At 39.2% G+C, this 27,938-nt stretch overlaps 2 protein-coding genes and 3 long non-coding RNA genes across 5 annotated transcripts; all 5 read left to right on the top strand.

The window, feature by feature from the left end:
- Nucleotides 1–1,297: 1,297 nt before the first annotated feature.
- LOC135594968 (uncharacterized) lies at nucleotides 1,298–2,450 on the top strand. The gene is made up of 2 exons (XR_010480246.1): nucleotides 1,298–1,866; nucleotides 2,003–2,450. It is a non-coding gene; the product is annotated as an uncharacterized LOC135594968 (long non-coding RNA).
- A 2,066-nt stretch (nucleotides 2,451–4,516) lies between these two features.
- Nucleotides 4,517–5,170, top strand: LOC135594758 (jacalin-related lectin 19-like). The gene is made up of 2 exons (XM_065085269.1): nucleotides 4,517–4,699; nucleotides 4,919–5,170. Exons 1-2 carry the CDS (start codon nucleotides 4,517–4,519, stop codon nucleotides 5,168–5,170), a joined length of 435 nt encoding a protein of 144 aa, XP_064941341.1.
- A 3,476-nt stretch (nucleotides 5,171–8,646) lies between these two features.
- LOC135594967 (uncharacterized) lies at nucleotides 8,647–9,799 on the top strand. Its single transcript, XR_010480245.1, has 2 exons — nucleotides 8,647–9,215; nucleotides 9,352–9,799. It is a non-coding gene; the product is annotated as an uncharacterized LOC135594967 (long non-coding RNA).
- A 2,066-nt stretch (nucleotides 9,800–11,865) lies between these two features.
- On the top strand, nucleotides 11,866–12,519 carry LOC135586336 (jacalin-related lectin 19-like). Its single transcript, XM_065085268.1, has 2 exons — nucleotides 11,866–12,048; nucleotides 12,268–12,519. Exons 1-2 carry the CDS (start codon nucleotides 11,866–11,868, stop codon nucleotides 12,517–12,519), a joined length of 435 nt encoding a protein of 144 aa, XP_064941340.1.
- A 3,861-nt stretch (nucleotides 12,520–16,380) lies between these two features.
- Nucleotides 16,381–17,176, top strand: LOC135594966 (uncharacterized). Its single transcript, XR_010480244.1, has 2 exons — nucleotides 16,381–16,564; nucleotides 16,701–17,176. It is a non-coding gene; the product is annotated as an uncharacterized LOC135594966 (long non-coding RNA).
- Nucleotides 17,177–27,938: the final 10,762 nt, after the last annotated feature.

The following is a 27,938-nucleotide window of genomic DNA, read 5'->3' as shown; positions in this document are numbered from 1 at the left end:
AGCAATGACAGTAAATATAATACGTCACCGAGCAAGATTTTGCGATCCGAGAAGAATTGGCAAACAGAATAGTGAAATCGACAGATTGTGAGAGATCCGGCTTAGGAGATGCATCGCCGAGCAGAAGAGAAAATCGGTAGTTGCAAATCAGTAGAGAAGAGGGATTACAGTCGCCATACAATGAGGAAGGTCAATGTTTTGCTCGAGACAACAGGTACTCTGATACCATGTAGAATTGGGTAATATATTGTGAAAGGGATGAATTTTATTCATTGAGGTGATTGAGGAAGAGATTTCCGTCGATCAAATGCTCAAATCACGAAATCAGATACGCAAACTCGTGATTTATCCTCAAATCAAAGATTGATTGAGGATATAAGGAAGCAAGGATGTTATTCCACGTGTGCCTCTCTCATATATACTATCAGATATAAGTTTACTTCTTCCCCATCATATATGGTAATTCTTCGGGATAGGAGTAGGATGATCATAATGTGTCCACAAATGATGATTTTTCAAATGAATATGTTGAAAAAGAGTCGTTAATGAGATGAAGAATTTGTGCTCCTCCCGTGTACGTACACAGGCTTTTCCCAGCTCGCTATTGGTTACATAACACAATAATATCTATTCTTTAAGAAATTATATATATCTTGAGGGGTTCATCTATGTTTTTATAGGATACACCGTCAATACCAACCATTAGATTATTATATCACAAGTCTCATAAAAAATAGAAAATAGAAAATTGCTCGGTCTATATTTAATCGCCGCATTGTAAGGACGCCACATGGTCAGCTTGGAAGATTAAGTTTCGAAGTTGAATTCCCATCCAAACTGTACTGTGAGAAAGTAAGTTGGTCGGATATGCATGCATATCTCATGTAATGTAAAATTAGTATATCCAACCATGTTACCGAATCCTACCTCGCATGACATAATCTGCTCGTCTCGATCTGTGGGACGCGGAGTCTCAATTGTTTGCGGAAGTGCCATGTCCATATGCAAAACGGCAAGGAGAAGTCGAGGTTTGAGGCTCGAGATGCGCAGCATGTGGAGGTTCGAGGTCGCCCTCTCAGGCGATGGAAAGAGATAAGGTTGTCTGTACGATGCACCGGCTCTCTTCGCAGTCCTCGTAACTTGTTTCCGCATGTTTCACGTTTCATATAGGAGAAGACGTAATCTTTGCTACACAACATGTTTCACGTTTCATGCATGGGAGAAGGAAGGATCTCATTTTAGATTATATGTCTTGATGTACTGCGGGAGGGAAGGCGCATTAATGTGTGTATCCATCAGTTCTCGCGCACGAAACTCACGTTTGTTTGCTTACCTACGCGCGAGATCTGTTGGCAGGCATCGAAGCAAAAGGGCCACTGCCTCCTAATACTTATCCAAACTCAGGGCTGCAGGGCTATAAGTACCCCCGCTCGTTGCTCTTCGTCTTCAAGCGCATCCATACCTGCAATACATACTAATATCTTCCGCAGAAGTAGTTCATACAAGTCGGATAATGGTGCGATGCTTGATTCCATTTCTTATCATCTTCATAGATTTTCTTGTGTGTTAATTTGGGGCAGGCCATGCTTGCATGCCTGCCTGTATATACATCTTTTGTCGCTATATATGGTATTAATTTGGTGGTGGTTTCGTTGCTGGCGGCCGGTGCGGTTGCAGGCGGGCGTGCTCCAGCAAGGACCATGGGGTGGCAACGGCGGCAAAACCTGGAATATGGGACAGGCGGATCACATTAGCAACGTCAAAATTCATTACAACGATGCCGTATTCGCGTTTGACTTCACCTTCACCGTCGACGGCAAGAAGAAGACCATCCACGTCGGAGGCGATGCACCCCAGTACAATGAGGTACTGTCAAAGCTGAAAACATGCGTTTAGTATTTATTGATCAAAGGTTACAATTAATTATTCCTAGGATACTAGCGAATTCCCTAACTATTTTTTGGTGGGTTATGTCTAACTACATCTTTGATTGCTTGTATAGATTACTCTAGAGGAGGACGAATACTTCACTTTCATCTCTGGATATTTCAAGACGATGTGGACGACAGACGTTTTCATAACACAACTTACCCTTGAGACCAACAAGGGCAATTCTGTGAGCGCCGGCAATACGATCGGTAGTCATTTCTCCCTAAATCTGGAGGATGAGGGTAAGATTCTAGGCTTCTTCGGACGTGAAGGTTCTACCATCGATGCCATCGAGGCAATCGGAGTTTACTGCACTATACCTAATTAAACACACGTCACGCCTTGGTGTCTGTGTCTTAGTCTGCTGCAATGTATCTGCTTGGTTGCAGCGATAAATAAGTGGCAGCAATCGTTGTGTTTCTTTGAATAAAACAAGAAATATGTTACGGGTCCACCGGTTATTGTACGCTAATTGACGATATGATGATAGTTGAATCCAATCGGTGGTTGCATTCCTATGACATTTCGCGTACATATGAACAATATATCATCGTGGAAACCGTTCTTGTGATATGATTTGGGTAATGTAAGTCTTTTTTTAGTCCAAAGTAAAATATAATAATAATTTTTAAGAATGTCTAATACTTATTTATTCTCGGATATCCAATCAACGAGCATAAAATATTCCATGGGTCACTCCCTTCTTTTAAAATGAGGAAGATTTTATTCCTCCAGAGTGATTGGCCAACCGAATAGCCACCCGGTTATGCTCCTTATGTACGGGTATAAACTTGTAGTCCTCGAAATTATGTAACAAATATTTAATGTCAGTGACCGGACTGTGAAGTGTCCATGGTACAATGAAGTTGCATTGAATTTGTACGATGAATTCAAAATTCGATTTTATGACGATACGCCAAATAGCATCATTTCGTGAAGCCGCTTTCGAACCCTCCTGGATCACCACGACGCTTCATATGACGTAATGCCTTTTTATTATATTTACCTATCACCAATAAAGATAATACGGGTAGCAAATCATGCAAAACATATCCTAAACCGCCATCTATTCCATTAAACGGACCATCACAATTTAGTTTGAACCATCCTTGACAAGATTTTGTCCATTCAATTTATATATAACTTATCCGTTGAATAGACCTCTCAAGTTTATGAACCCTGTCATTAGCCAAAATGCATGTCATGATTTTATGGAAAAGAAAAGTTGGGGAACTGAGTAGTGTGAGCATAAAGGATCTCATTTTGAGTTCTCTAGGGCCACTACAAGCTAATGTAACTTGTATTCAAATACAAACCCATAACTCTTGTACCAATACTTTCTCATTCATACAGTCATTGTCACAATGTTTTTTCTTTTTCTTTGCAAATGTAAGTGGCGACGATGAGATTTGATTTGGTATATTTGCTATAAAGAGTCAAAATATTTACTAGGTTCGTCATCTAACATCTTCAAAATATACCAGATTTTATACGCATGAGCGCGTAACTCTCTTTACCTAGTTATGACATCTAATACTTTATTTCAATACTTGCTTCTGCTAGGATTGATTTTTATTTTAGAGTCTATATATTATTTTTCTTCGAAAAAAACTTAAACTTTAGTAATGATGATAGAAATAAATGATATAGTTCACATTAGAGTGAACCAAAATATTATTAAGTCAGGAGATCAGGCTCCTCGCCATTTAATAATAGAATTCATATTCCTTAGATAACTGAAAATTATATTTAAAAACAATTCTTTATCGATTAGGATTTGTATGTTCAAAATAATATTAGAGGTGTCAATAAGAAATAATCAAAGTTATTTTCTTGATAGATAATTTTCCTAACCACACCTCACCTTGGTGACAATAATGGGCATGCTTCTGTCATGACAAGTACGAGACGAAGAAGTTAGAGGCTCTAAGCACTAAGCGGGCAGGCGGTGGAAAATGGAGCCCGTCCTTTCTCATCTGAAGGAAGGAGACGTGGCGGCCGACCACCAAATCCATGTTTCCTTATAATTGGAGGTTATCCACAAGGACAAGATGTAGATGGAGCTCGTCGTCTGAGGCAATGGAAGGAGATAGTGGTGCTGTTGGGCTCAACCATCCGGCCACCGTGTTCAAGTTTATCATATTTACTCACCGACTGCGTCGGAAGTCCTCGCATCTCGTTCCTATCAAACAATTAATTGCACTGCATGAAAGCAATAAAAAAAAGGAAGAGCACGGTATATGCATGTTTCACGTTTCCGTGAGATTTTAGGACGGTGGTGGTGGGGGGTGCAATTCTTCCTTGCTGTATGTATACATCAGCTCATACTTATCCAAACTAGACTGGTGGGCTATAAATACCCTCATCCAATGCCCTTCCCAGCACCAAGTCCTGCAATAGCATCTTCTGCCGCCAAGGGAGTGTGCGCGTCCATTCATTATTCTCAGTTGCTGCTAATATGGTGAGTGGCGTTGTTAGTCTTCAAAATTCCATCCCTTTTCTCACTTCTTCAACTACACTTGCTCGTATACTACAACATAGATGGATGGATGACATGTGGTGTTTATTCTGATGCACGCAGGGGAGAATGGTGAAGGTGGGGCCATGGGGTGGCAACGGAGGGAATGCGTGGGATATGGGACAAGCCGACCACATTACCAAACTTCGAATCTATTACGGAGATAACATTGTGGGGTTGGAGATTACCTACATTCTTAACGGTAATTCCCACACCTACAAACGTGGAACCACCACCGGCGCTTCCAAGGAGGTATATCTATACATCTATGTGTATATAAATACACACTCATCAACTTCGTGTCTTTGTCCAACCATATAAACTGGTTCAACCAGCTGAATGTTTTCTAGCAACACGTTTGGTAGTCAAACCAATTTCTCTTGAAAATACATTGCAATATTAGATGTGTTTCAATTAGTTTTCTTTTTCCCATTGTTTGTTTCTCGTTAAATCCTTGATCGTTTTTTGCAGATCATCCTTGAGGAGGACGAGTACTTCACTTCTATCTCCGGATATTTTCATGCATTATCCAATTATCAGCGACATGCAATTGTGATGTTGCTTACTCTTGATACTAACAAGGGTGCATCCATAAGTGTCGGTAACAAGACTGGCACTTCTTTCGCCCTTACTTTAGAAGAGGGGAGTAGGATTCTGGGCTTCTTTGGGCGAGCTGGTACAGCCATTGACGCTATTGGGATTCACTGCTCATTGCCTAACTAAGTGTTTGCACAGGCACTGGCTCCTGTTCCTATCTATGGAATGATGTAATAAATAAGCAACGATGACTATTATGGTTCTTGCCATCATCGTTGTTATCCTTGTCATTCGGTGTTGCTTTCAATAAATAATGAATTGTTCTCGAATCCACTTTGATATCTTATCATTACTTGTTGTGCCTTTCGTGATGGAATCCACGGCTCTTGTTTGACGATAATCACTTCCTATGTATGTCCAATTTTGTCAAAGAGCTAGCAGATGACCTTCTAGTGATTGATTGTTAAGGTGACAAAGTTGCTAATAGTTTTAGTATAAGTTATTTCCTTAGCTTTTTGGATTAGAGTTATCACCATGATTGAAAGATTGATAGTGTAATAGAAGATGATGGCTCTACGTATTATCATGTATCCATAAGACATCTTGATCGATCCTTTGTTGATGTCATTATTGCTTTGATTGCTCTTTGTTTTAGATTTTTGATTGAATTGAGCTATTATAGTTGGTCATGTCATCCTCTTTTCTCTTTTCAAATATTATTAATGATCAATCAACTTATCATACAGTTCTTTAAATGACATCGATGAGTCTCATACATGAATTATTGATGTCGGTTTCTTATATTCGTCTCCTAGGCCATTGAGAATATGAATAGTAACTTCTTCATCACTTAGAGGATGACTTATAAAAGCTAAGTCATCTATAATAATTTTTTATCTTGTATATAATCAATAATAAAACTTCCCTCTTGTGTTGTTTTCATCATAATCGATACGAGAGTTAGCATTAGAGTGCGAGAGCGATTGACGAGGGTGGTTTGTAACTTTGACAATGCTTCTACTATAGTATTGTACAAAGATATTAGTGGTGCTATGAAGCTAGTAATCGAGACTTTAATTGCTTATAGAATAAGACATTCTTTTCGTAGCCACTGATCAGGATCTGTTATTGGGATGGGTTCTCTAGGTATTTAGATTTTTTCTGGTGAATAACTGAGAGAGCCGTCGATGTAGCCTAATAGTTCATATCCAAAAAGAATATTAGAGAATTGTGCTTGCCAAGATGTATAATTGCTGCTTTGGAATAGTTTGAAGTGGATTAGAGTTGCAGCATCGATGAATATAAGTATTGTATGTTGAGGAGAACTATTGTTTCCTGAGGAAACAATAATTGGAGCGTCAGATGTAGATGAAAAAGACATGCTTAGCATATGAACTAATTTAGCGAATATCGAGCGAGGAGGTCGCGGGCATTGGAGCAAATGGTTGCGGATTCGTCGTTGCTGATGTGACAAGCCAAGCATATGACGATGATGGAAACACTCAAATCTGCCCTTACCTCCTACTATGAAACCGGCTTCTTCTCGTCAGCGTTGGTGAACTTGACGTCCTAGGAGAGTTGGGTGATGGCAACGTGTCTCTCCTACTAGCACGAGCAATAAGAAATTTGGAGCGCTCAGCCTCCTACCGTGCAACCTACTTCTTCTCGACGTTATTGAAGAACTCAATGGAGGTCTAGTCATGACCAGAGGATTATAGTCGCCGAAGGAGGAGGAGCAGCAGTAGTGACGAGTTACGATGAGTAGCGGCAATAGTGTCACGACCCGAGTCTGATAAGCTAACTGGCCAATAACTCCATTTTGGTCCTTCAACCACGGACCAAAATGCTTAAGCGGGCCAATAACTCCATTTTGATCCTTCAACCACGGACCAAAATGCTTAAGCGGGTGTTAACATAGTACACTCATCAGGCCCTTATAAGCTAATCATACACATTGCCCACTTCCGATGTGAGGAGGCCCTTATAAGCTAATCATACACATTGCCCACTTCCGATGTGAGGTGGCTCCACGTCGTGATGAGTTCTCTGACTCCATCCACGGGTAACCCTTTCTTACTCTGATACCAAATGTCACGACCCGAGTTTGATAAGCTAATTGGCCAATAACTCCATTTTGGTCCTTCAACCACGGACCAAAATGCTTAAGCGGGAGTTAACATAGTACACTCATCAGGCCCTTATAAGCTAATCATACACATTGCCCACTTCCGATGTGGGACTAATGGGATGTTACAAATAGATCCGAGGAAGAGTATAGGGTCGTTGGCGACGGGTCGAATGGAAGAGATAGAGGGGAGACGTTGGATCGTTCAAGGGGAGCGTGGCCTTCGGCGACCGAAGTCACAGCAATGACAGTAAATATAATACGTCACCGAGCAAGATTTTGCGATCCGAGAAGAATTGGCAAACAGAATAGTGAAATCGACAGATTGTGAGAGATCCGGCTTAGGAGATGCATCGCCGAGCAGAAGAGAAAATCGGTAGTTGCAAATCAGTAGAGAAGAGGGATTACAGTCGCCATACAATGAGGAAGGTCAATGTTTTGCTCGAGACAACAGGTACTCTGATACCATGTAGAATTGGGTAATATATTGTGAAAGGGATGAATTTTATTCATTGAGGTGATTGAGGAAGAGATTTCCGTCGATCAAATGCTCAAATCACGAAATCAGATACGCAAACTCGTGATTTATCCTCAAATCAAAGATTGATTGAGGATATAAGGAAGCAAGGATGTTATTCCACGTGTGCCTCTCTCATATATACTATCAGATATAAGTTTACTTCTTCCCCATCATATATGGTAATTCTTCGGGATAGGAGTAGGATGATCATAATGTGTCCACAAATGATGATTTTTCAAATGAATATGTTGAAAAAGAGTCGTTAATGAGATGAAGAATTTGTGCTCCTCCCGTGTACGTACACAGGCTTTTCCCAGCTCGCTATTGGTTACATAACACAATAATATCTATTCTTTAAGAAATTATATATATCTTGAGGGGTTCATCTATGTTTTTATAGGATACACCGTCAATACCAACCATTAGATTATTATATCACAAGTCTCATAAAAAATAGAAAATAGAAAATTGCTCGGTCTATATTTAATCGCCGCATTGTAAGGACGCCACATGGTCAGCTTGGAAGATTAAGTTTCGAAGTTGAATTCCCATCCAAACTGTACTGTGAGAAAGTAAGTTGGTCGGATATGCATGCATATCTCATGTAATGTAAAATTAGTATATCCAACCATGTTACCGAATCCTACCTCGCATGACATAATCTGCTCGTCTCGATCTGTGGGACGCGGAGTCTCAATTGTTTGCGGAAGTGCCATGTCCATATGCAAAACGGCAAGGAGAAGTCGAGGTTTGAGGCTCGAGATGCGCAGCATGTGGAGGTTCGAGGTCGCCCTCTCAGGCGATGGAAAGAGATAAGGTTGTCTGTACGATGCACCGGCTCTCTTCGCAGTCCTCGTAACTTGTTTCCGCATGTTTCACGTTTCATATAGGAGAAGACGTAATCTTTGCTACACAACATGTTTCACGTTTCATGCATGGGAGAAGGAAGGATCTCATTTTAGATTATATGTCTTGATGTACTGCGGGAGGGAAGGCGCATTAATGTGTGTATCCATCAGTTCTCGCGCACGAAACTCACGTTTGTTTGCTTACCTACGCGCGAGATCTGTTGGCAGGCATCGAAGCAAAAGGGCCACTGCCTCCTAATACTTATCCAAACTCAGGGCTGCAGGGCTATAAGTACCCCCGCTCGTTGCTCTTCGTCTTCAAGCGCATCCATACCTGCAATACATACTAATATCTTCCGCAGAAGTAGTTCATACAAGTCGGATAATGGTGCGATGCTTGATTCCATTTCTTATCATCTTCATAGATTTTCTTGTGTGTTAATTTGGGGCAGGCCATGCTTGCATGCCTGCCTGTATATACATCTTTTGTCGCTATATATGGTATTAATTTGGTGGTGGTTTCGTTGCTGGCGGCCGGTGCGGTTGCAGGCGGGCGTGCTCCAGCAAGGACCATGGGGTGGCAACGGCGGCAAAACCTGGAATATGGGACAGGCGGATCACATTAGCAACGTCAAAATTCATTACAACGATGCCGTATTCGCGTTTGACTTCACCTTCACCGTCGACGGCAAGAAGAAGACCATCCACGTCGGAGGCGATGCACCCCAGTACAATGAGGTACTGTCAAAGCTGAAAACATGCGTTTAGTATTTATTGATCAAAGGTTACAATTAATTATTCCTAGGATACTAGCGAATTCCCTAACTATTTTTTGGTGGGTTATGTCTAACTACATCTTTGATTGCTTGTATAGATTACTCTAGAGGAGGACGAATACTTCACTTTCATCTCTGGATATTTCAAGACGATGTGGACGACAGACGTTTTCATAACACAACTTACCCTTGAGACCAACAAGGGCAATTCTGTGAGCGCCGGCAATACGATCGGTAGTCATTTCTCCCTAAATCTGGAGGATGAGGGTAAGATTCTAGGCTTCTTCGGACGTGAAGGTTCTACCATCGATGCCATCGAGGCAATCGGAGTTTACTGCACTATACCTAATTAAACACACGTCACGCCTTGGTGTCTGTGTCTTAGTCTGCTGCAATGTATCTGCTTGGTTGCAGCGATAAATAAGTGGCAGCAATCGTTGTGTTTCTTTGAATAAAACAAGAAATATGTTACGGGTCCACCGGTTATTGTACGCTAATTGACGATATGATGATAGTTGAATCCAATCGGTGGTTGCATTCCTATGACATTTCGCGTACATATGAACAATATATCATCGTGGAAACCGTTCTTGTGATATGATTTGGGTAATGTAAGTCTTTTTTTAGTCCAAAGTAAAATATAATAATAATTTTTAAGAATGTCTAATACTTATTTATTCTCGGATATCCAATCAACGAGCATAAAATATTCCATGGGTCACTCCCTTCTTTTAAAATGAGGAAGATTTTATTCCTCCAGAGTGATTGGCCAACCGAATAGCCACCCGGTTATGCTCCTTATGTACGGGTATAAACTTGTAGTCCTCGAAATTATGTAACAAATATTTAATGTCAGTGACCGGACTGTGAAGTGTCCATGGTACAATGAAGTTGCATTGAATTTGTACGATGAATTCAAAATTCGATTTTATGACGATACGCCAAATAGCATCATTTCGTGAAGCCGCTTTCGAACCCTCCTGGATCACCACGACGCTTCATATGACGTAATGCCTTTTTATTATATTTACCTATCACCAATAAAGATAATACGGGTAGCAAATCATGCAAAACATATCCTAAACCGCCATCTATTCCATTAAACGGACCATCACAATTTAGTTTGAACCATCCTTGACAAGATTTTGTCCATTCAATTTATATATAACTTATCCGTTGAATAGACCTCTCAAGTTTATGAACCCTGTCATTAGCCAAAATGCATGTCATGATTTTATGGAAAAGAAAAGTTGGGGAACTGAGTAGTGTGAGCATAAAGGATCTCATTTTGAGTTCTCTAGGGCCACTACAAGCTAATGTAACTTGTATTCAAATACAAACCCATAACTCTTGTACCAATACTTTCTCATTCATACAGTCATTGTCACAATGTTTTTTCTTTTTCTTTGCAAATGTAAGTGGCGACGATGAGATTTGATTTGGTATATTTGCTATAAAGAGTCAAAATATTTACTAGGTTCGTCATCTAACATCTTCAAAATATACCAGATTTTATACGCATGAGCGCGTAACTCTCTTTACCTAGTTATGACATCTAATACTTTATTTCAATACTTGCTTCTGCTAGGATTGATTTTTATTTTAGAGTCTATATATTATTTTTCTTCGAAAAAAACTTAAACTTTAGTAATGATGATAGAAATAAATGATATAGTTCACATTAGAGTGAACCAAAATATTATTAAGTCAGGAGATCAGGCTCCTCGCCATTTAATAATAGAATTCATATTCCTTAGATAACTGAAAATTATATTTAAAAACAATTCTTTATCGATTAGGATTTGTATGTTCAAAATAATATTAGAGGTGTCAATAAGAAATAATCAAAGTTATTTTCTTGATAGATAATTTTCCTAACCACACCTCACCTTGGTGACAATAATGGGCATGCTTCTGTCATGACAAGTACGAGACGAAGAAGTTAGAGGCTCTAAGCACTAAGCGGGCAGGCGGTGGAAAATGGAGCCCGTCCTTTCTCATCTGAAGGAAGGAGACGTGGCGGCCGACCACCAAATCCATGTTTCCTTATAATTGGAGGTTATCCACAAGGACAAGATGTAGATGGAGCTCGTCGTCTGAGGCAATGGAAGGAGATAGTGGTGCTGTTGGGCTCAACCATCCGGCCACCGTGTTCAAGTTTATCATATTTACTCACCGACTGCGTCGGAAGTCCTCGCATCTCGTTCCTATCAAACAATTAATTGCACTGCATGAAAGCAATAAAAAAAAGGAAGAGCACGGTATATGCATGTTTCACGTTTCCGTGAGATTTTAGGACGGTGGTGGTGGGGGGTGCAATTCTTCCTTGCTGTATGTATACATCAGCTCATACTTATCCAAACTAGACTGGTGGGCTATAAATACCCTCATCCAATGCCCTTCCCAGCACCAAGTCCTGCAATAGCATCTTCTGCCGCCAAGGGAGTGTGCGCGTCCATTCATTATTCTCAGTTGCTGCTAATATGGTGAGTGGCGTTGTTAGTCTTCAAAATTCCATCCCTTTTCTCACTTCTTCAACTACACTTGCTCGTATACTACAACATAGATGGATGGATGACATGTGGTGTTTATTCTGATGCACGCAGGGGAGAATGGTGAAGGTGGGGCCATGGGGTGGCAACGGAGGGAATGCGTGGGATATGGGACAAGCCGACCACATTACCAAACTTCGAATCTATTACGGAGATAACATTGTGGGGTTGGAGATTACCTACATTCTTAACGGTAATTCCCACACCTACAAACGTGGAACCACCACCGGCGCTTCCAAGGAGGTATATCTATACATCTATGTGTATATAAATACACACTCATCAACTTCGTGTCTTTGTCCAACCATATAAACTGGTTCAACCAGCTGAATGTTTTCTAGCAACACGTTTGGTAGTCAAACCAATTTCTCTTGAAAATACATTGCAATATTAGATGTGTTTCAATTAGTTTTCTTTTTCCCATTGTTTGTTTCTCGTTAAATCCTTGATCGTTTTTTGCAGATCATCCTTGAGGAGGACGAGTACTTCACTTCTATCTCCGGATATTTTCATGCATTATCCAATTATCAGCGACATGCAATTGTGATGTTGCTTACTCTTGATACTAACAAGGGTGCATCCATAAGTGTCGGTAACAAGACTGGCACTTCTTTCGCCCTTACTTTAGAAGAGGGGAGTAGGATTCTGGGCTTCTTTGGGCGAGCTGGTACAGCCATTGACGCTATTGGGATTCACTGCTCATTGCCTAACTAAGTGTTTGCACAGGCACTGGCTCCTGTTCCTATCTATGGAATGATGTAATAAATAAGCAACGATGACTATTATGGTTCTTGCCATCATCGTTGTTATCCTTGTCATTCGGTGTTGCTTTCAATAAATAATGAATTGTTCTCGAATCCACTTTGATATCTTATCATTACTTGTTGTGCCTTTCGTGATGGAATCCACGGCTCTTGTTTGACGATAATCACTTCCTATGTATGTCCAATTTTGTCAAAGAGCTAGCAGATGACCTTCTAGTGATTGATTGTTAAGGTGACAAAGTTGCTAATAGTTTTAGTATAAGTTATTTCCTTAGCTTTTTGGATTAGAGTTATCACCATGATTGAAAGATTGATAGTGTAATAGAAGATGATGGCTCTACGTATTATCATGTATCCATAAGACATCTTGATCGATCCTTTGTTGATGTCATTATTGCTTTGATTGCTCTTTGTTTTAGATTTTTGATTGAATTGAGCTATTATAGTTGGTCATGTCATCCTCTTTTCTCTTTTCAAATATTATTAATGATCAATCAACTTATCATACAGTTCTTTAAATGACATCGATGAGTCTCATACATGAATTATTGATGTCGGTTTCTTATATTCGTCTCCTAGGCCATTGAGAATATGAATAGTAACTTCTTCATCACTTAGAGGATGACTTATAAAAGCTAAGTCATCTATAATAATTTTTTATCTTGTATATAATCAATAATAAAACTTCCCTCTTGTGTTGTTTTCATCATAATCGATACGAGAGTTAGCATTAGAGTGCGAGAGCGATTGACGAGGGTGGTTTGTAACTTTGACAATGCTTCTACTATAGTATTGTACAAAGATATTAGTGGTGCTATGAAGCTAGTAATCGAGACTTTAATTGCTTATAGAATAAGACATTCTTTTCGTAGCCACTGATCAGGATCTGTTATTGGGATGGGTTCTCTAGGTATTTAGATTTTTTCTGGTGAATAACTGAGAGAGCCGTCGATGTAGCCTAATAGTTCATATCCAAAAAGAATATTAGAGAATTGTGCTTGCCAAGATGTATAATTGCTGCTTTGGAATAGTTTGAAGTGGATTAGAGTTGCAGCATCGATGAATATAAGTATTGTATGTTGAGGAGAACTATTGTTTCCTGAGGAAACAATAATTGGAGCGTCAGATGTAGATGAAAAAGACATGCTTAGCATATGAACTAATTTAGCGAATATCGAGCGAGGAGGTCGCGGGCATTGGAGCAAATGGTTGCGGATTCGTCGTTGCTGATGTGACAAGCCAAGCATATGACGATGATGGAAACACTCAAATCTGCCCTTACCTCCTACTATGAAACCGGCTTCTTCTCGTCAGCGTTGGTGAACTTGACGTCCTAGGAGAGTTGGGTGATGGCAACGTGTCTCTCCTACTAGCACGAGCAATAAGAAATTTGGAGCGCTCAGCCTCCTACCGTGCAACCTACTTCTTCTCGACGTTATTGAAGAACTCAATGGAGGTCTAGTCATGACCAGAGGATTATAGTCGCCGAAGGAGGAGGAGCAGCAGTAGTGACGAGTTACGATGAGTAGCGGCAATAGTGTCACGACCCGAGTCTGATAAGCTAACTGGCCAATAACTCCATTTTGGTCCTTCAACCACGGACCAAAATGCTTAAGCGGGCCAATAACTCCATTTTGATCCTTCAACCACGGACCAAAATGCTTAAGCGGGTGTTAACATAGTACACTCATCAGGCCCTTATAAGCTAATCATACACATTGCCCACTTCCGATGTGAGGAGGCCCTTATAAGCTAATCATACACATTGCCCACTTCCGATGTGAGGTGGCTCCACGTCGTGATGAGTTCTCTGACTCCATCCACGGGTAACCCTTTCTTACTCTGATACCAAATGTCACGACCCGAGTTTGATAAGCTAATTGGCCAATAACTCCATTTTGGTCCTTCAACCACGGACCAAAATGCTTAAGCGGGAGTTAACATAGTACACTCATCAGGCCCTTATAAGCTAATCATACACATTGCCCACTTCCGATGTGGGACTAATGGGATGTTACAAATAGATCCGAGGAAGAGTATAGGGTCGTTGGCGACGGGTCGAATGGAAGAGATAGAGGGGAGACGTTGGATCGTTCAAGGGGAGCGTGGCCTTCGGCGACCGAAGTCACAGCAATGACAGTAAATATAATACGTCACCGAGCAAGATTTTGCGATCCGAGAAGAATTGGCAAACAGAATAGTGAAATCGACAGATTGTGAGAGATCCGGCTTAGGAGATGCATCGCCGAGCAGAAGAGAAAATCGGTAGTTGCAAATCAGTAGAGAAGAGGGATTACAGTCGCCATACAATGAGGAAGGTCAATGTTTTGCTCGAGACAACAGGTACTCTGATACCATGTAGAATTGGGTAATATATTGTGAAAGGGATGAATTTTATTCATTGAGGTGATTGAGGAAGAGATTTCCGTCGATCAAATGCTCAAATCACGAAATCAGATACGCAAACTCGTGATTTATCCTCAAATCAAAGATTGATTGAGGATATAAGGAAGCAAGGATGTTATTCCACGTGTGCCTCTCTCATATATACTATCAGATATAAGTTTACTTCTTCCCCATCATATATGGTAATTCTTCGGGATAGGAGTAGGATGATCATAATGTGTCCACAAATGATGATTTTTCAAATGAATATGTTGAAAAAGAGTCGTTAATGAGATGAAGAATTTGTGCTCCTCCCGTGTACGTACACAGGCTTTTCCCAGCTCGCTATTGGTTACATAACACAATAATATCTATTCTTTAAGAAATTATATATATCTTGAGGGGTTCATCTATGTTTTTATAGGATACACCGTCAATACCAACCATTAGATTATTATATCACAAGTCTCATAAAAAATAGAAAATAGAAAATTGCTCGGTCTATATTTAATCGCCGCATTGTAAGGACGCCACATGGTCAGCTTGGAAGATTAAGTTTCGAAGTTGAATTCCCATCCAAACTGTACTGTGAGAAAGTAAGTTGGTCGGATATGCATGCATATCTCATGTAATGTAAAATTAGTATATCCAACCATGTTACCGAATCCTACCTCGCATGACATAATCTGCTCGTCTCGATCTGTGGGACGCGGAGTCTCAATTGTTTGCGGAAGTGCCATGTCCATATGCAAAACGGCAAGGAGAAGTCGAGGTTTGAGGCTCGAGATGCGCAGCATGTGGAGGTTCGAGGTCGCCCTCTCAGGCGATGGAAAGAGATAAGGTTGTCTGTACGATGCACCGGCTCTCTTCGCAGTCCTCGTAACTTGTTTCCGCATGTTTCACGTTTCATATAGGAGAAGACGTAATCTTTGCTACACAACATGTTTCACGTTTCATGCATGGGAGAAGGAAGGATCTCATTTTAGATTATATGTCTTGATGTACTGCGGGAGGGAAGGCGCATTAATGTGTGTATCCATCAGTTCTCGCGCACGAAACTCACGTTTGTTTGCTTACCTACGCGCGAGATCTGTTGGCAGGCATCGAAGCAAAAGGGCCACTGCCTCCTAATACTTATCCAAACTCAGGGCTGCAGGGCTATAAGTACCCCCGCTCGTTGCTCTTCGTCTTCAAGCGCATCCATACCTGCAATACATACTAATATCTTCCGCAGAAGTAGTTCATACAAGTCGGATAATGGTGCGATGCTTGATTCCATTTCTTATCATCTTCATAGATTTTCTTGTGTGTTAATTTGGGGCAGGCCATGCTTGCATGCCTGCCTGTGTATACATCTTTTGTCGCTATATATGGTATTAATTTGGTGGTGGTTTCGTTGCTGGCGGCCGGTGCGGTTGCAGGCGGGCGTGCTCCAGCAAGGACCATGGGGTGGCAACGGCGGCAAAACCTGGAATATGGGACGGGCGGATCACATTAGCAACGTCAAAATTCATTACAACGATGCCGTATTCGCGTTTGACTTCACCTTCACCGTCGACGGCAAGAAGAAGACCATCCACGTCGGAGGCGATGCACCCCAGTACAATGAGGTACTGTCAAAGCTGAAAACATGCGTTTAGTATTTATTGATCAAAGGTTACAATTAATTATTCCTAGGATACTAGCGAATTCCCTAACTATTTTTTGGTGGGTTATGTCTAACTACATCTTTGATTGCTTGTATAGATTACTCTAGAGGAGGACGAATACTTCACTTTCATCTCTGGATATTTCAAGACGATGTGGACGACAGACGTTTTCATAACACAACTTACCCTTGAGACCAACAAGGGCAATTCTGTGAGCGCCGGCAATACGATCGGTAGTCATTTCTCCCTAAATCTAGAGGATGAGGGTAAGATTCTAGGCTTCTTCGGACGTGAAGGTTCTACCATCGATGCCATCGAGGCAATCGGAGTTTACTGCACTATACCTAATTAAACACACGTCACGCCTTGGTGTCTGTGTCTTAGTCTGCTGCAATGTATCTGCTCGGTTGTGGCGATAAATAAGTGGCAGAAATTGTCGTCGTCTTCGTCGTTGCGTTTCTTTGAATAAAACAAGAAATATGTTACGGGTCCACTGGTTATTGTACGCTAATTGACGACATGATGATAGTTGAATCCAATCGGTGGTTGCATTCCTATGTCATTTCGCGTACATATGAACAATATATCATCGTGGAAGCCGTTCTTGTGATATGCCTGATGATTTGATGTGAGTAATGTAAGTCTTTTCTTTGTCCAAAGTAAAAAATACTAATAATTTTTAAGAATGTCTAATACTTATTTATTCTCGGATATCCGATCAACGAGCACAAAATATTCCATGGGTCACTCCCTTCTTTTAAAATGAGGAAGATTTTATTACTCCATAGTGATTGGCCAACCGAATAGCCACCTGGTTATGCTCCTTTGAACATGTATAAACTTGTAACCCTCAAAATTATGTAACAAATATTTAATGTCAGTGACCGGACTGTGAAGTGTCCATGGTACAATGAAGTTGCATTGAATTTGTACGTTGAATTCAAAATTCGATTTTATGATGATACGCCAAATATCATCATTTCGTGAAGCCGCTTTCAAACCCTCCTGGATCACCAGGATGCTTCATATGACGTAATACCTTTTTATTATATTTACCTATCACCAATAATGATAATACGGGTAGCAAATCATGCAAAACATATCCTAAACCGCTGTCTATTCCATTAAACGAACCATCACAATTTAGTTTGAACCATCCTTGACAAGATTTTGTCCATTCAATTTATATATAACTTATCCGTTGAATTGAGGTACCTCTCAAGTTTATGAACCGTGTCATTAGCCAAAATGCATGTCATGATTTTATAGAAAAGAAAAGTTGGGGAACGAGTAGTGTGAGCATAAAGGATCTCATTTTGAGTTCTCTAGGGCCACTACAAGCTAATGTAACTTGTATTCAAATACAAACCCATAACTCTTGTACCAATACTTTCTCATTCATACAGTCATTTTCACAATGTTTTTTCTTTTTCTTTGCAAATGTAAGTGGCGACGATGAGATTTGATTTGGTATATTTGTTATAAAGAGTCAAAATATTTACTCGATTCGTCATTTAACATCTTCAAAATATACCAGATTTTATACGCATGAGCGCGTAACTCTCTTTACCTAGATACGACACCTAATACTTTATTTAAATACTTGCTTCTGCTAGGATTTTTAATTTAGAGTCTATATATTATTTTTCTTCGAAAAAAACTTAAACTTTAGTAATGATGATAAAAATAAATGATATAGTTCACATTAGAGTGAACCAAAATATTATTAAGTCAGGAGATCAGGCTCCTCGCCATTTAATAATATGATTCATATTCCTTAGATAACTGAAAATTATATTTAAAAACAATTCTTTATAGTTGTATGTTCAAAATAATATTAGAGGTGTCAATAATAAATAATCAATTCATATTCCCAGCTCGCTATTGGTTATTGAAGAAGTTTTATTGAAAAGCTTAAATGTATTAACATATCCCTCTCCTATTTATACAGATTATGAGGGAGCATTTTCCTCAACAGAGTAGAGAGATTTCCTCATATAGTTGAGAAAATCTTATCTGCTATCATGCCCCCACAAGATGGTGCTCCTGTCAAGGATACCAATCTTGGATTGATGCAAAGTAAACAGTTTACGAGCGAGAGGCTTCGTGAGTAGGGCAAGAGCATATCGCTGCTGCTGCTGTTGTTGCTGTTGCTACGGCTATGACGGCAACGACGACAGCTACAGCAGAGGAGAAAGCTATAGTAATGGAGAAAGTTATAGCAATGCTGTAGCAGAGGAAGAAGCTACAGCAGAGGAGGAAGCTGCAACGATGTTGTAGTAATGCTACAATAGAAGAGGAAGCTGCAGCAGAGGAGGAAGCTGCAGCGATGTTGTAGTGATGCTACAGCAGAGGAGGAAGCTGCAGCGATGCTACAATAGAGGAGAAAGCTACAGTATAGGTGCAGCAAAAGAGGTAACTACAGTAGAGGAGAAAGCTACGGCAGAGGTGCAGCAAAGGAGAAAGCTACAGTAAAGGTGGAAGCTGCAGTAGAGGAAGAAGCTATAGTGATATTACAGTAAAGGAGAAAGCTGCAGCAGAGGTGCAGTAGAGGAGAAAGTTGTAGCAGAGAAGTAGTAATGCTATAGCAAAGGAGGTAGCTACAGCAATGCTACAATAGAAGAGAAAGCTACGATAGAAGAGAAAGCTACAACGATTTGGTGGAGAAACCTGCAGCGATTTGCTCTTAGCAGGAGCTGAGGATCGACAGTTGACAGTGAGGCAGCGAGTTGCAATTGATGCAGATCACAGCCTGATGAAGACGATGCTACGGTGGCGGATAACCCGAGCCTAGGGTTGGTGCAGGCGGTGCCAGTGAAGAAGAAGGCCACATGGAGGAGAAGAGGGAAGGAGCGGGCAGAGGTTAGAGAGGGATCCACTGCCGAAGGCGAGTAGCTAGTCACACCAAAACAAGCCCTCATTGTTATAGTCCCACTTAATGGCAACGCCGGGTGTGGTCACATCAGCGGCTGGGGTAGCAGCAAAGGCATCATGCGTTGTACACGTCTCACCTGCTCTGATACCATGTTGGAAAGAATAGAAGACAAAAAGAATTATTGAAGAAGCTTAAAATGAAGCTTAAATGTATTAATATGTTCCTCTCCTATTTATACAGATTAGGAGGGAGGATTTCCCCCAATAGAGTAGAGAGATTTCCTCATATAGTTGGGGAAATCTTATCTGCTATCAAAATTTATGTCTGTCTACTACTGCGTAGTTTTAATCGATTTGGGATTGCCGATGGGATTCCCAAGATATCTTTAGTAATATGTGTGATATTTATTAATGAAAATTGTACTTCAAAATTTAGATACAAAGACTAATGACATATTGGTTAATGATTAAGGGAGGGAGATGATCTAACCAAGTAAGATGCTATGATCCTTAGAGCCTTAAATTTGTATTCTTTTTTATTGATGTGGAAGGCCATAATATTATGGTTCTTAAGAAAGAAAAATCTTCTCCTATGAATAGTATATAAAGGCATTGTTTAGTTTTTAAATAATGGCACCAACTTAGAGCAAGAGAGGATTTCATTAGGGAATTATGAAATCGTAGTAAGATGACTTCCTCCTAATGATAGTTGGATTAAACATAATATTGATGAATCGTTTGTATATAAATCTAAAGGGAGAGTTGGGTTTCTTCATAGAAATACTGAGGCTACTTGTCTGCTTGTTGCAGGATATAACTTGGTATAGGATGAAAGATATTGCTACAATAAATTTAAGATAGTAAAAGAAAACATCCAATGTACTTTACTAGAGGGAATCACTAAACTAAACTGATAATCAAGATGGATGTTGCACTGATGGTTACGATTTTAGAGAAAAAGACCAAACCTCCATGCAAGTTGATAAACATCTAGTGATGTTTTACACTTAATGCAAAATTTATTTGAATATTTTATTATATATATATATATTTAGAGAAGAAAATAAGTGTGTTACGATTGCGTCGATAACTGTGTTACAATTGCACGCCCTCCTCCGTGGGAAGGTACGAGTGTATTTATAATGATAGCCCTGGGTTGCTTGGTGGCTTGGAGACTCACGGACAAGTTGACTTGTCGAGTACACGTCAATCGCTGCAATACAACACACACCTAACGACTTTTTTTAATCTGAATAATATATCAATTAGCATGTCCCTTGGAAAAAGATGTCCATTAATCAATCGGTCAAGCGCACACCCACTAACTTCTCCACAAAATAGCATTCTTAAATTAATATATGTATGTATTTTAATTAATGCAAGAAAAAATATATGGCCATCCTCTCTCTATACAATCACCACAAGTAGGGTTTAAGGACTTAAGGTCCTTTTTAAATGGGAATAAAATGTTAATTAACATGTCCCTAAAAAGGGACTTTGATTCGCGTACCCACACACAAGTCTCTGGCATTCTTAAATATATGTATTTATTTTAATTAATGTAAGAAATCGTATGATCATCCTCCGAACTATCATTACACATGTAGGACTTGAGGTCTTTTTTTTAATCTGAATAAAATGTCAAAAAAAACTTTTGGTTTGCATACCCCCTCACAAATCTTTACAAAATAGCATTCTTAAATATATGTATATATTTTAATTAATACAAGAAAATGGATGATTATCCTCCATACTATCATTCCAAAAGTTTGACTTAAGGTTTTTTTTAATGAGAATAAAACTTTGATTAACATGTCCCTAAAAGCAGACGCTTCATTTGCGTACCACTCACAAGTCTCCACAAAATAGCATTCCCGGGATTGCAACTGTGACTGAGGGTGGTGGGGCGACATGGGGTGCCGAGGGGCCTCCGATCCCTCGACGGGGATTGCGACCGTGACTCTTGTTGCTCCTATTGTTGTTATTGCTGTTGCTAGCGGTGTTCTTCATGCCGACTCACTCTGGAGATGGAAGAGTCGGTCCTTCTCGGGGATGCCCGCCCTCCTGGTCGAGATGGGAGGAGGCCCATCCGCTGGTGGTGGGACCTCATCTCGTTGCTGACGTTGACTCAGAGGGGGCGGGGTGCTTGTTTCCATCGTATTGGCCGGAAGAGATCTCGGCGCATTTGCTTGAAGGATGTTACCTTGGAGATCTTAAAGAAAATTAAAGTCCAGAGTGTTAGAGCTTGCCCCAAGAATTTCCCAAAGCAAAAATATAAAAAGATATAAGAACATCAAATTTACGTGATTCGATCAATTGACCTACATCCACGGATAAAGGAGGAGCCTATAAAAAGAGGGATAATTATAAATGCCTTAGGAAGATGTTCCTAGGCAATAAAACACCCGAAAATACTAAACAAGAAAAACTTAAACTATAAGCTCAAACTATTTAACTGAGTATACACTTAAACCCAAAGCAAACACTTAGGTTTTTCTTGTGGTGCATCTGACTTCAAAGCTCAGGCCCTTATTTATAGTTTAAACAGGAGATACCAAGCTTGATTTTCCTGATGTGGGACTATGTGGGACTAGCCAAACTAACAAATCTCCACCTTGGCATGTCCTAACAATACTTGCTCCACTTTCTTCACAAAAGCTCCAATGGGCAATCACCAACAATGAACACCAACCAAGTCTAAGCACTGCTTGAACTTATAAATCGGAAGAGGTTTCGTAAACATATCAGCTGGATTGTCCTTCGTATGAATTTTCTGAACAAGAACCTTTCCCTCAGCAATGATATCCCGAATAAAATGAAACTTCATATCGATGTGTTTCGTCCTCTCATGATACATCTGGTCTTTAGTCAAATGAATAGCGCTTTGACTATCACAGTAAATTGTAGTAACACCTTGATGCAGACATAATTTACCGAACAAATCTCTTAACCATAAAACTTCTTTGATCACCTCTGTCACTGCCATATATTCTGCCTCTGTAGTAGATAAAGCCACGACAGGTTGTAAGGAAGCTTTCCAACTAACTACACAACCGTCAATACAAAAAACATAGCCTGTCAAATATCTTCGTTTATCAAGATCCGTAGCATAATCAGAGTCGACGAAACCAACTAAAGTGTCACGATTTTTTCTAAACTCCAAACAAGCATCTGAAGTCCCTTGCAAGTATTTGAGAATCCACTTCACAGCCTGCCAATGTGTTTTACCTGGGCGAGATATATATCTGCTAACCACACTGACTGCTTGTGAAATATTTGGACGAGTACAAACCATTGCATACATAATATTGCCGATTGCTCTAGAATATGAAACTTTTACCATATATTCTTCCTCTTCAACTGACTGTGGTGACCGAGCAGCAGATAGCCGAAAATGGCTAGCAAGAGGAGTACTCACTGGCTTAGCATTTTTTATGCCAAACCTCTCCAAGACTTTCTCGATGTAATTTTTCTAGGTCAAAAATAATTTTCCAACTTCTCGTTCTCTTTTGATCTCCATACCAAGAATTTCTTAGCTGCTCCTAAATCTTTCATTTCAAATTCGCTACTCAGCTGCATTTTCAAAGTGTGAATTTCTGACTAATTCTTAGTTGCAATAAGCATGTCATCAACATAAAGCAACAAATACACAAAAGAGTCATCAGTTAACTTCCGGAAGTAGACACAACTATCATACATACTCCTCGTGTAACCATGACTCAACATAAAAGAATCAAGCCTCTTATACCACTGTCTTGGAGACTAATTCAATCCATACAATGATTTCTTTAACAAGCAAACATGGTCTTCCTTACCATCAATTTCAAATCCATGAGGTTTCTCCATATAAATTTGTTCTTCAAGTTCACCATGTAAGAAAGCTGTCTTGACATCAAGTTGCTCCAATTCTAAATCATACATGGCAACTAAAACAAGTAAAACACGAATAGAGCTATGCTTAACAACATGTGAAAATACGTCATTAAAATCAACACCATGTACCTGACTATAGCCCTTTGCATCCAATTGTGCTTTGTACCTTGCATTTTTTAACTCATGGAATACTTTCCTTCCTTTTGAAGACCCATTTCCATCCAACAATTTTCTTACCAGAAGGCGGCTTCACAAGATCCCAAGTTCTATTCTGATGGAGAGATTCAATTTCTTCATTTATCGCAATCAACCACTTAACGGAATTATCACAAGAAACTGCATCTGAGTAGGAAGTAGGCTCACCAACTTCACTTGTTTCTTCTACAATAAACAAAGCATATGCAACCAAATTTATATATCTTTGTGGTGGTCGAATATCTCTATGTGGTCTATCCTTGGCCATAGAATATTGCTCTTCCTCTGGATCAACTTCGTCAGTAGACTCAAGACTATCTACTGACATTCTTTGAGTAGAAGAGTTCGACTGAAAAGAATTAGAACTACCAATCTCAAGCTCCACCTGCTTCTGCGCACTATCATTTGTACAACTAGTAGATTCCTTTTTAAAAGATAACATAGATAATTCATCAAAAGTAACATATCTACTTATTACAAATTTTGGGGATTTGGGATCAGAACACCATAATCTGTATCCTTTCACCCTAGAAGCATACCCAAGGAAAATGCACATTTTAGCTCGAGGCTCTAATTTTCCTTCATTTACATGCATGTATGCTGGACACCCAAAAATTTTTAAATCAGAGTAATCAGCAGGAGTACTTGACCAAACTTCCTCCGGAGTTTTAAAATTAAGTGTTGTAGAAGGAGCGCGGTTGATAACGTAACTGGCCATATTAACCGCCTCTGCCCAAAAGTCCTTTATCAACCCTGCATTTGAGATCATACACCTTGCTCTATCTAAGAGTGTTCTGTTTATACGTTCGGCCACACCATTTTGCTGAGGCATCATCCTAACAGTGCGATGCCAAATAATTCTTTCATTTTTGTAAAATTCATCAAAATCACCTTTACAAAATGCCATGCCATTATCTTTTCGAAGCCGCTTAATCTGTTTACTTGTTTGCTTCTCAATCAAAGCCTTCAGTTGTTTAAAGATTAGAAAAATATCATTTTTATGCTTCAAAAAATAAACCTAAATTTTTCTGAAATAATCATCAATGAAAGTCAACATATACCTGGCACCACCCTTAGACTGAACACGAGTTAAACCCCAAAAGTCTGAATGAATATAGTCAAGAGTACCTTTCATTTTGTGAACTACTGGAGAATTGAAGCTGACTCTTTTCTGCTTTCCAAAAATGCAGTGTTCACAGAAATCCAATGGCCCAATACTCTGTCCGCAAAGCTTTTGCTCAATATACTCAAACATTTTTCGCTCATATAACCCAAACGCAAATGCCATAATTTGGTGATGTCATAATCAGACAATGATGATGACGAGACTGCAACCGAGCCTGTGACAGTAGTTCCCTACAAAATATATAAACTACCAAACCTATAAGCTTTCATAACAACAAGGGTACTTCTAGAAACTTTCATAACTCCACCTTCAACTGTGTATTTATACCCAAGAGCCTCTAGGGTGCCTAAAGAGATGAGATTCTTTTTTAAATCAGAAACATGTCTAACATTAGTGAGCATCCTCACAATACCATCATGCATTTTAATTCGGATTGTGCCTCTACCAACAACATCACATGCAACATTATTGCCCATCAAAATAATTCCACAATTACAAGATTCATATATGGAAAACAAATCTCTATTGGGACATATGTGATAAGAGAAACCCGAATCTAAAATCTATTCATTTTTAGACTTTGTCCTGTCATCAATAGCAAAGAAAATATTTCCAACATTCTCATCAACTACTACACTAGCTTCAACGGACTCAGTAGTTTTCTCAACAATTTTTTCCTTTTGCTTTAATTTATTTTTTTAATTTAAAGCAATCAATCTTAATGTGCCCCATTTTATGACAATATCTGTATTTCAAATTTCTATGTCTAGATTTAGATTTACTACTATCAATTTCTCTTTTATCCATTCTACCCCTGACAATCAGACCCTCAGCCTGATTCCCTCTACTTTCCCTAGTGGTATCCCTATCTATTTGCTCCTTAGATTTTAGTACAGATTTAATTTCCTGATATGAAATTATTTCTTTTTCATAAATCATAGTATCACGAAAATGCTTAAAAAATTAGGAAAAATAACACAAAAGTAACAGGGTCTTATCCTCATCATCAATTTTTGCATCTATATTCTCCAAATTCATAACCAAGGAATCAAATTTATCAATATGTGAGAGTATAGATGTACCTTCAGTCATCCGAAGCATATACAAACTCTATTTCAAGTAGAGACGTCTTCATATATAAGGCTTTAAGCTTGTCCCACATGCTCTTAGTCGTAGTCTCCGTAGCTACCTCCTGTAAAACCTCAAGAGATTTAGAATAATGCTTGATCGGGCCTTTTTATCCCTACCCACAAGATCTTCCTTTGTCGTACCATCTGGAATGTTCTCAACTCCCTGTAGTTCCAAATCAACTCTATCTTGAACGCCTCCATCTTGAGCTGCCACATGCCGAATTTGACATTTCTATCGAATTTCTCAACAACGATCTTTGTTATTGTCATCGTTGCCAAAAGATCCCGAAACCATGCCACATGCCGAATTTGACATTTCTATCGAATTTCTCAACAACGATCTTTGTTATTGTCATCGTTGCCAAAAGATCCCGAAACCAAGCTCTGATACCAAATTATTAGAGTGGCCCCAAGAATTTATTTGGTAACCCAATAAAAACAATAAAGTAGAAATATAAAAAGAGATAAGAACACCAAATTTACGAAGGAGAAGCAAATTGGTGCATCTGACTTCAAAGCCTATACCCTTATTTATATTTTAAACAAGAGATATCAAGCTTGATTTTCCTAATGTGGGACTATGTGGGACTTGCCAATTAATATCCTCGGAGCGATGTTGGAACTTAAGTTATGCTCATGTAGTTCAAAGGGATTAGGTTATCATGGTAATCTATGAGTTAACAAAACGATCGACGTTAACGCTATTGCTCTTTGAACGCACGTTAACAAAATGAAATGAAATGGAAAGTAAGAAAATTAGGTTATCGCTCAAAGAGCAATAGTGTGATTGCATAAACTATCATGAGATAGCAAAATCATCCAATAATCACCGTTGGCACCTTAAATGAAACTTATCTTGAGTTCCCAAATCAAAAGGCTAATCGAAATCTTACAATTGTACTTCAACCCCCTAAGAAAATTAGATTAATCCAGTCAGTCTAAAAATCTCCTATTTACGCTGGATTTCATTGGAAACTTTCCTTTCGAAAATCCAACCACACTTTTGATCATATATTTTGAATCTCAAAACATAAGTATATATAAGCTAGGAGAGGGTTCAGGAATCATCAATCATCATGCAAATCGTCGTGTTGATGTGCATACTGACTTTTGTATGTAATTTCTTGGGTAATCTTTGATGGTCTCCGTAACTCTTCTTCTAATGTTGCTGCCTCTTTTCTCTCTCTCTCTCTCTCTCTCTCTCTTTCTCCTTTTGTTGGCAGACGGAATCATCAATAAAATCGGTAACACATCAACATCGTAGTGAACAGCTGAAAGCTGATGGAGACGAAGATACTGCTGCATGCCCTCCTCCCTCGAAAGGGATGCACGCTGGAACCTCGGCCTTTTGGTTTAGAAGAGGTGACTGAGAAGTTAATATGATCCGTGGATGATGTTTTACTGAGGATAAATATTAAAAATATTCATATGATGAGATGAAGAGATATGGACTAAGAAAGACTCATATATTAAAAGAATTGAATTACATATATTGGATTTGATCCCTAATCTGATATCTAGCTTAGACTATTGAGTTGAATTTATGTATAATCTAATATATATCAATTCTAATCAGTTTAATTAAGACATATTAATCTTCCATTTCTGATATGATATCTGATTAAGTGGAAAAAAATTGATTATATCAGTCAATAATTAAAAAAAGTATTGACTGAATAAATATTTATAGGTGTAAGATTAAGACAGATGAATCAAAAGAGGTGATAGATTTGGTGAAGAAGGTCCTCACACTCACTGTCATGTCATCCTCAGGAATGACCCACGCACCCTTTGACCTGTCCTCGAAAGAATTGGCTTCAGGTCTTCTTTTTAATCTCTGACGATATGAGGAACAATATTTGTGACCGGCATATTGGACGTTGAATTTGGTTTGATATTTACTAAGAAAAATAACTTTTAGTTACTTATGAATCTGTTAATTAATGTGATACAGACGCATACTCATCCACTTGTCAAATACTAATCCAGTGGCAATGTATCTGATCATATTATCTTACTAAAGGTTAAGGATTTAAAATCTTTTTTAATATTTTACAATTGTCAGCTAACTTAACTGATGATAAAAACTTTTATAGTTTAACGTAACAAGTGCTAAGGGATAGCTTGACCTATATGG

This window comes from Musa acuminata, chromosome BXJ1-10, assembly GCF_036884655.1.
Source record: "Musa acuminata AAA Group cultivar baxijiao chromosome BXJ1-10, Cavendish_Baxijiao_AAA, whole genome shotgun sequence".
In the NCBI taxonomy this organism is placed as follows: domain Eukaryota; kingdom Viridiplantae; phylum Streptophyta; class Magnoliopsida; order Zingiberales; family Musaceae; genus Musa; species Musa acuminata.
The sequence above is the reverse complement of the archived record's forward strand: the minus strand, read 5'-3'. Positions and strand labels throughout refer to the sequence as shown.

Excerpts from the sequence above, each read along its gene's own strand:
- LOC135594758 (XM_065085269.1), top strand. The coding sequence starts at position 4,517 with ATGGTGAAGGTGGGGCCATGGGGTGGCAACGGAGGGAATGCGTGGGAT. Across the intron at positions 4,700-4,918 it reads CCACCGGCGCTTCCAAGGAG|ATCATCCTTGAGGAGGACGA; the intron begins GTATATCTATAC and ends CGTTTTTTGCAG.
- LOC135586336 (XM_065085268.1), top strand. The coding sequence starts at position 11,866 with ATGGTGAAGGTGGGGCCATGGGGTGGCAACGGAGGGAATGCGTGGGAT. Across the intron at positions 12,049-12,267 it reads CCACCGGCGCTTCCAAGGAG|ATCATCCTTGAGGAGGACGA; the intron begins GTATATCTATAC and ends CGTTTTTTGCAG.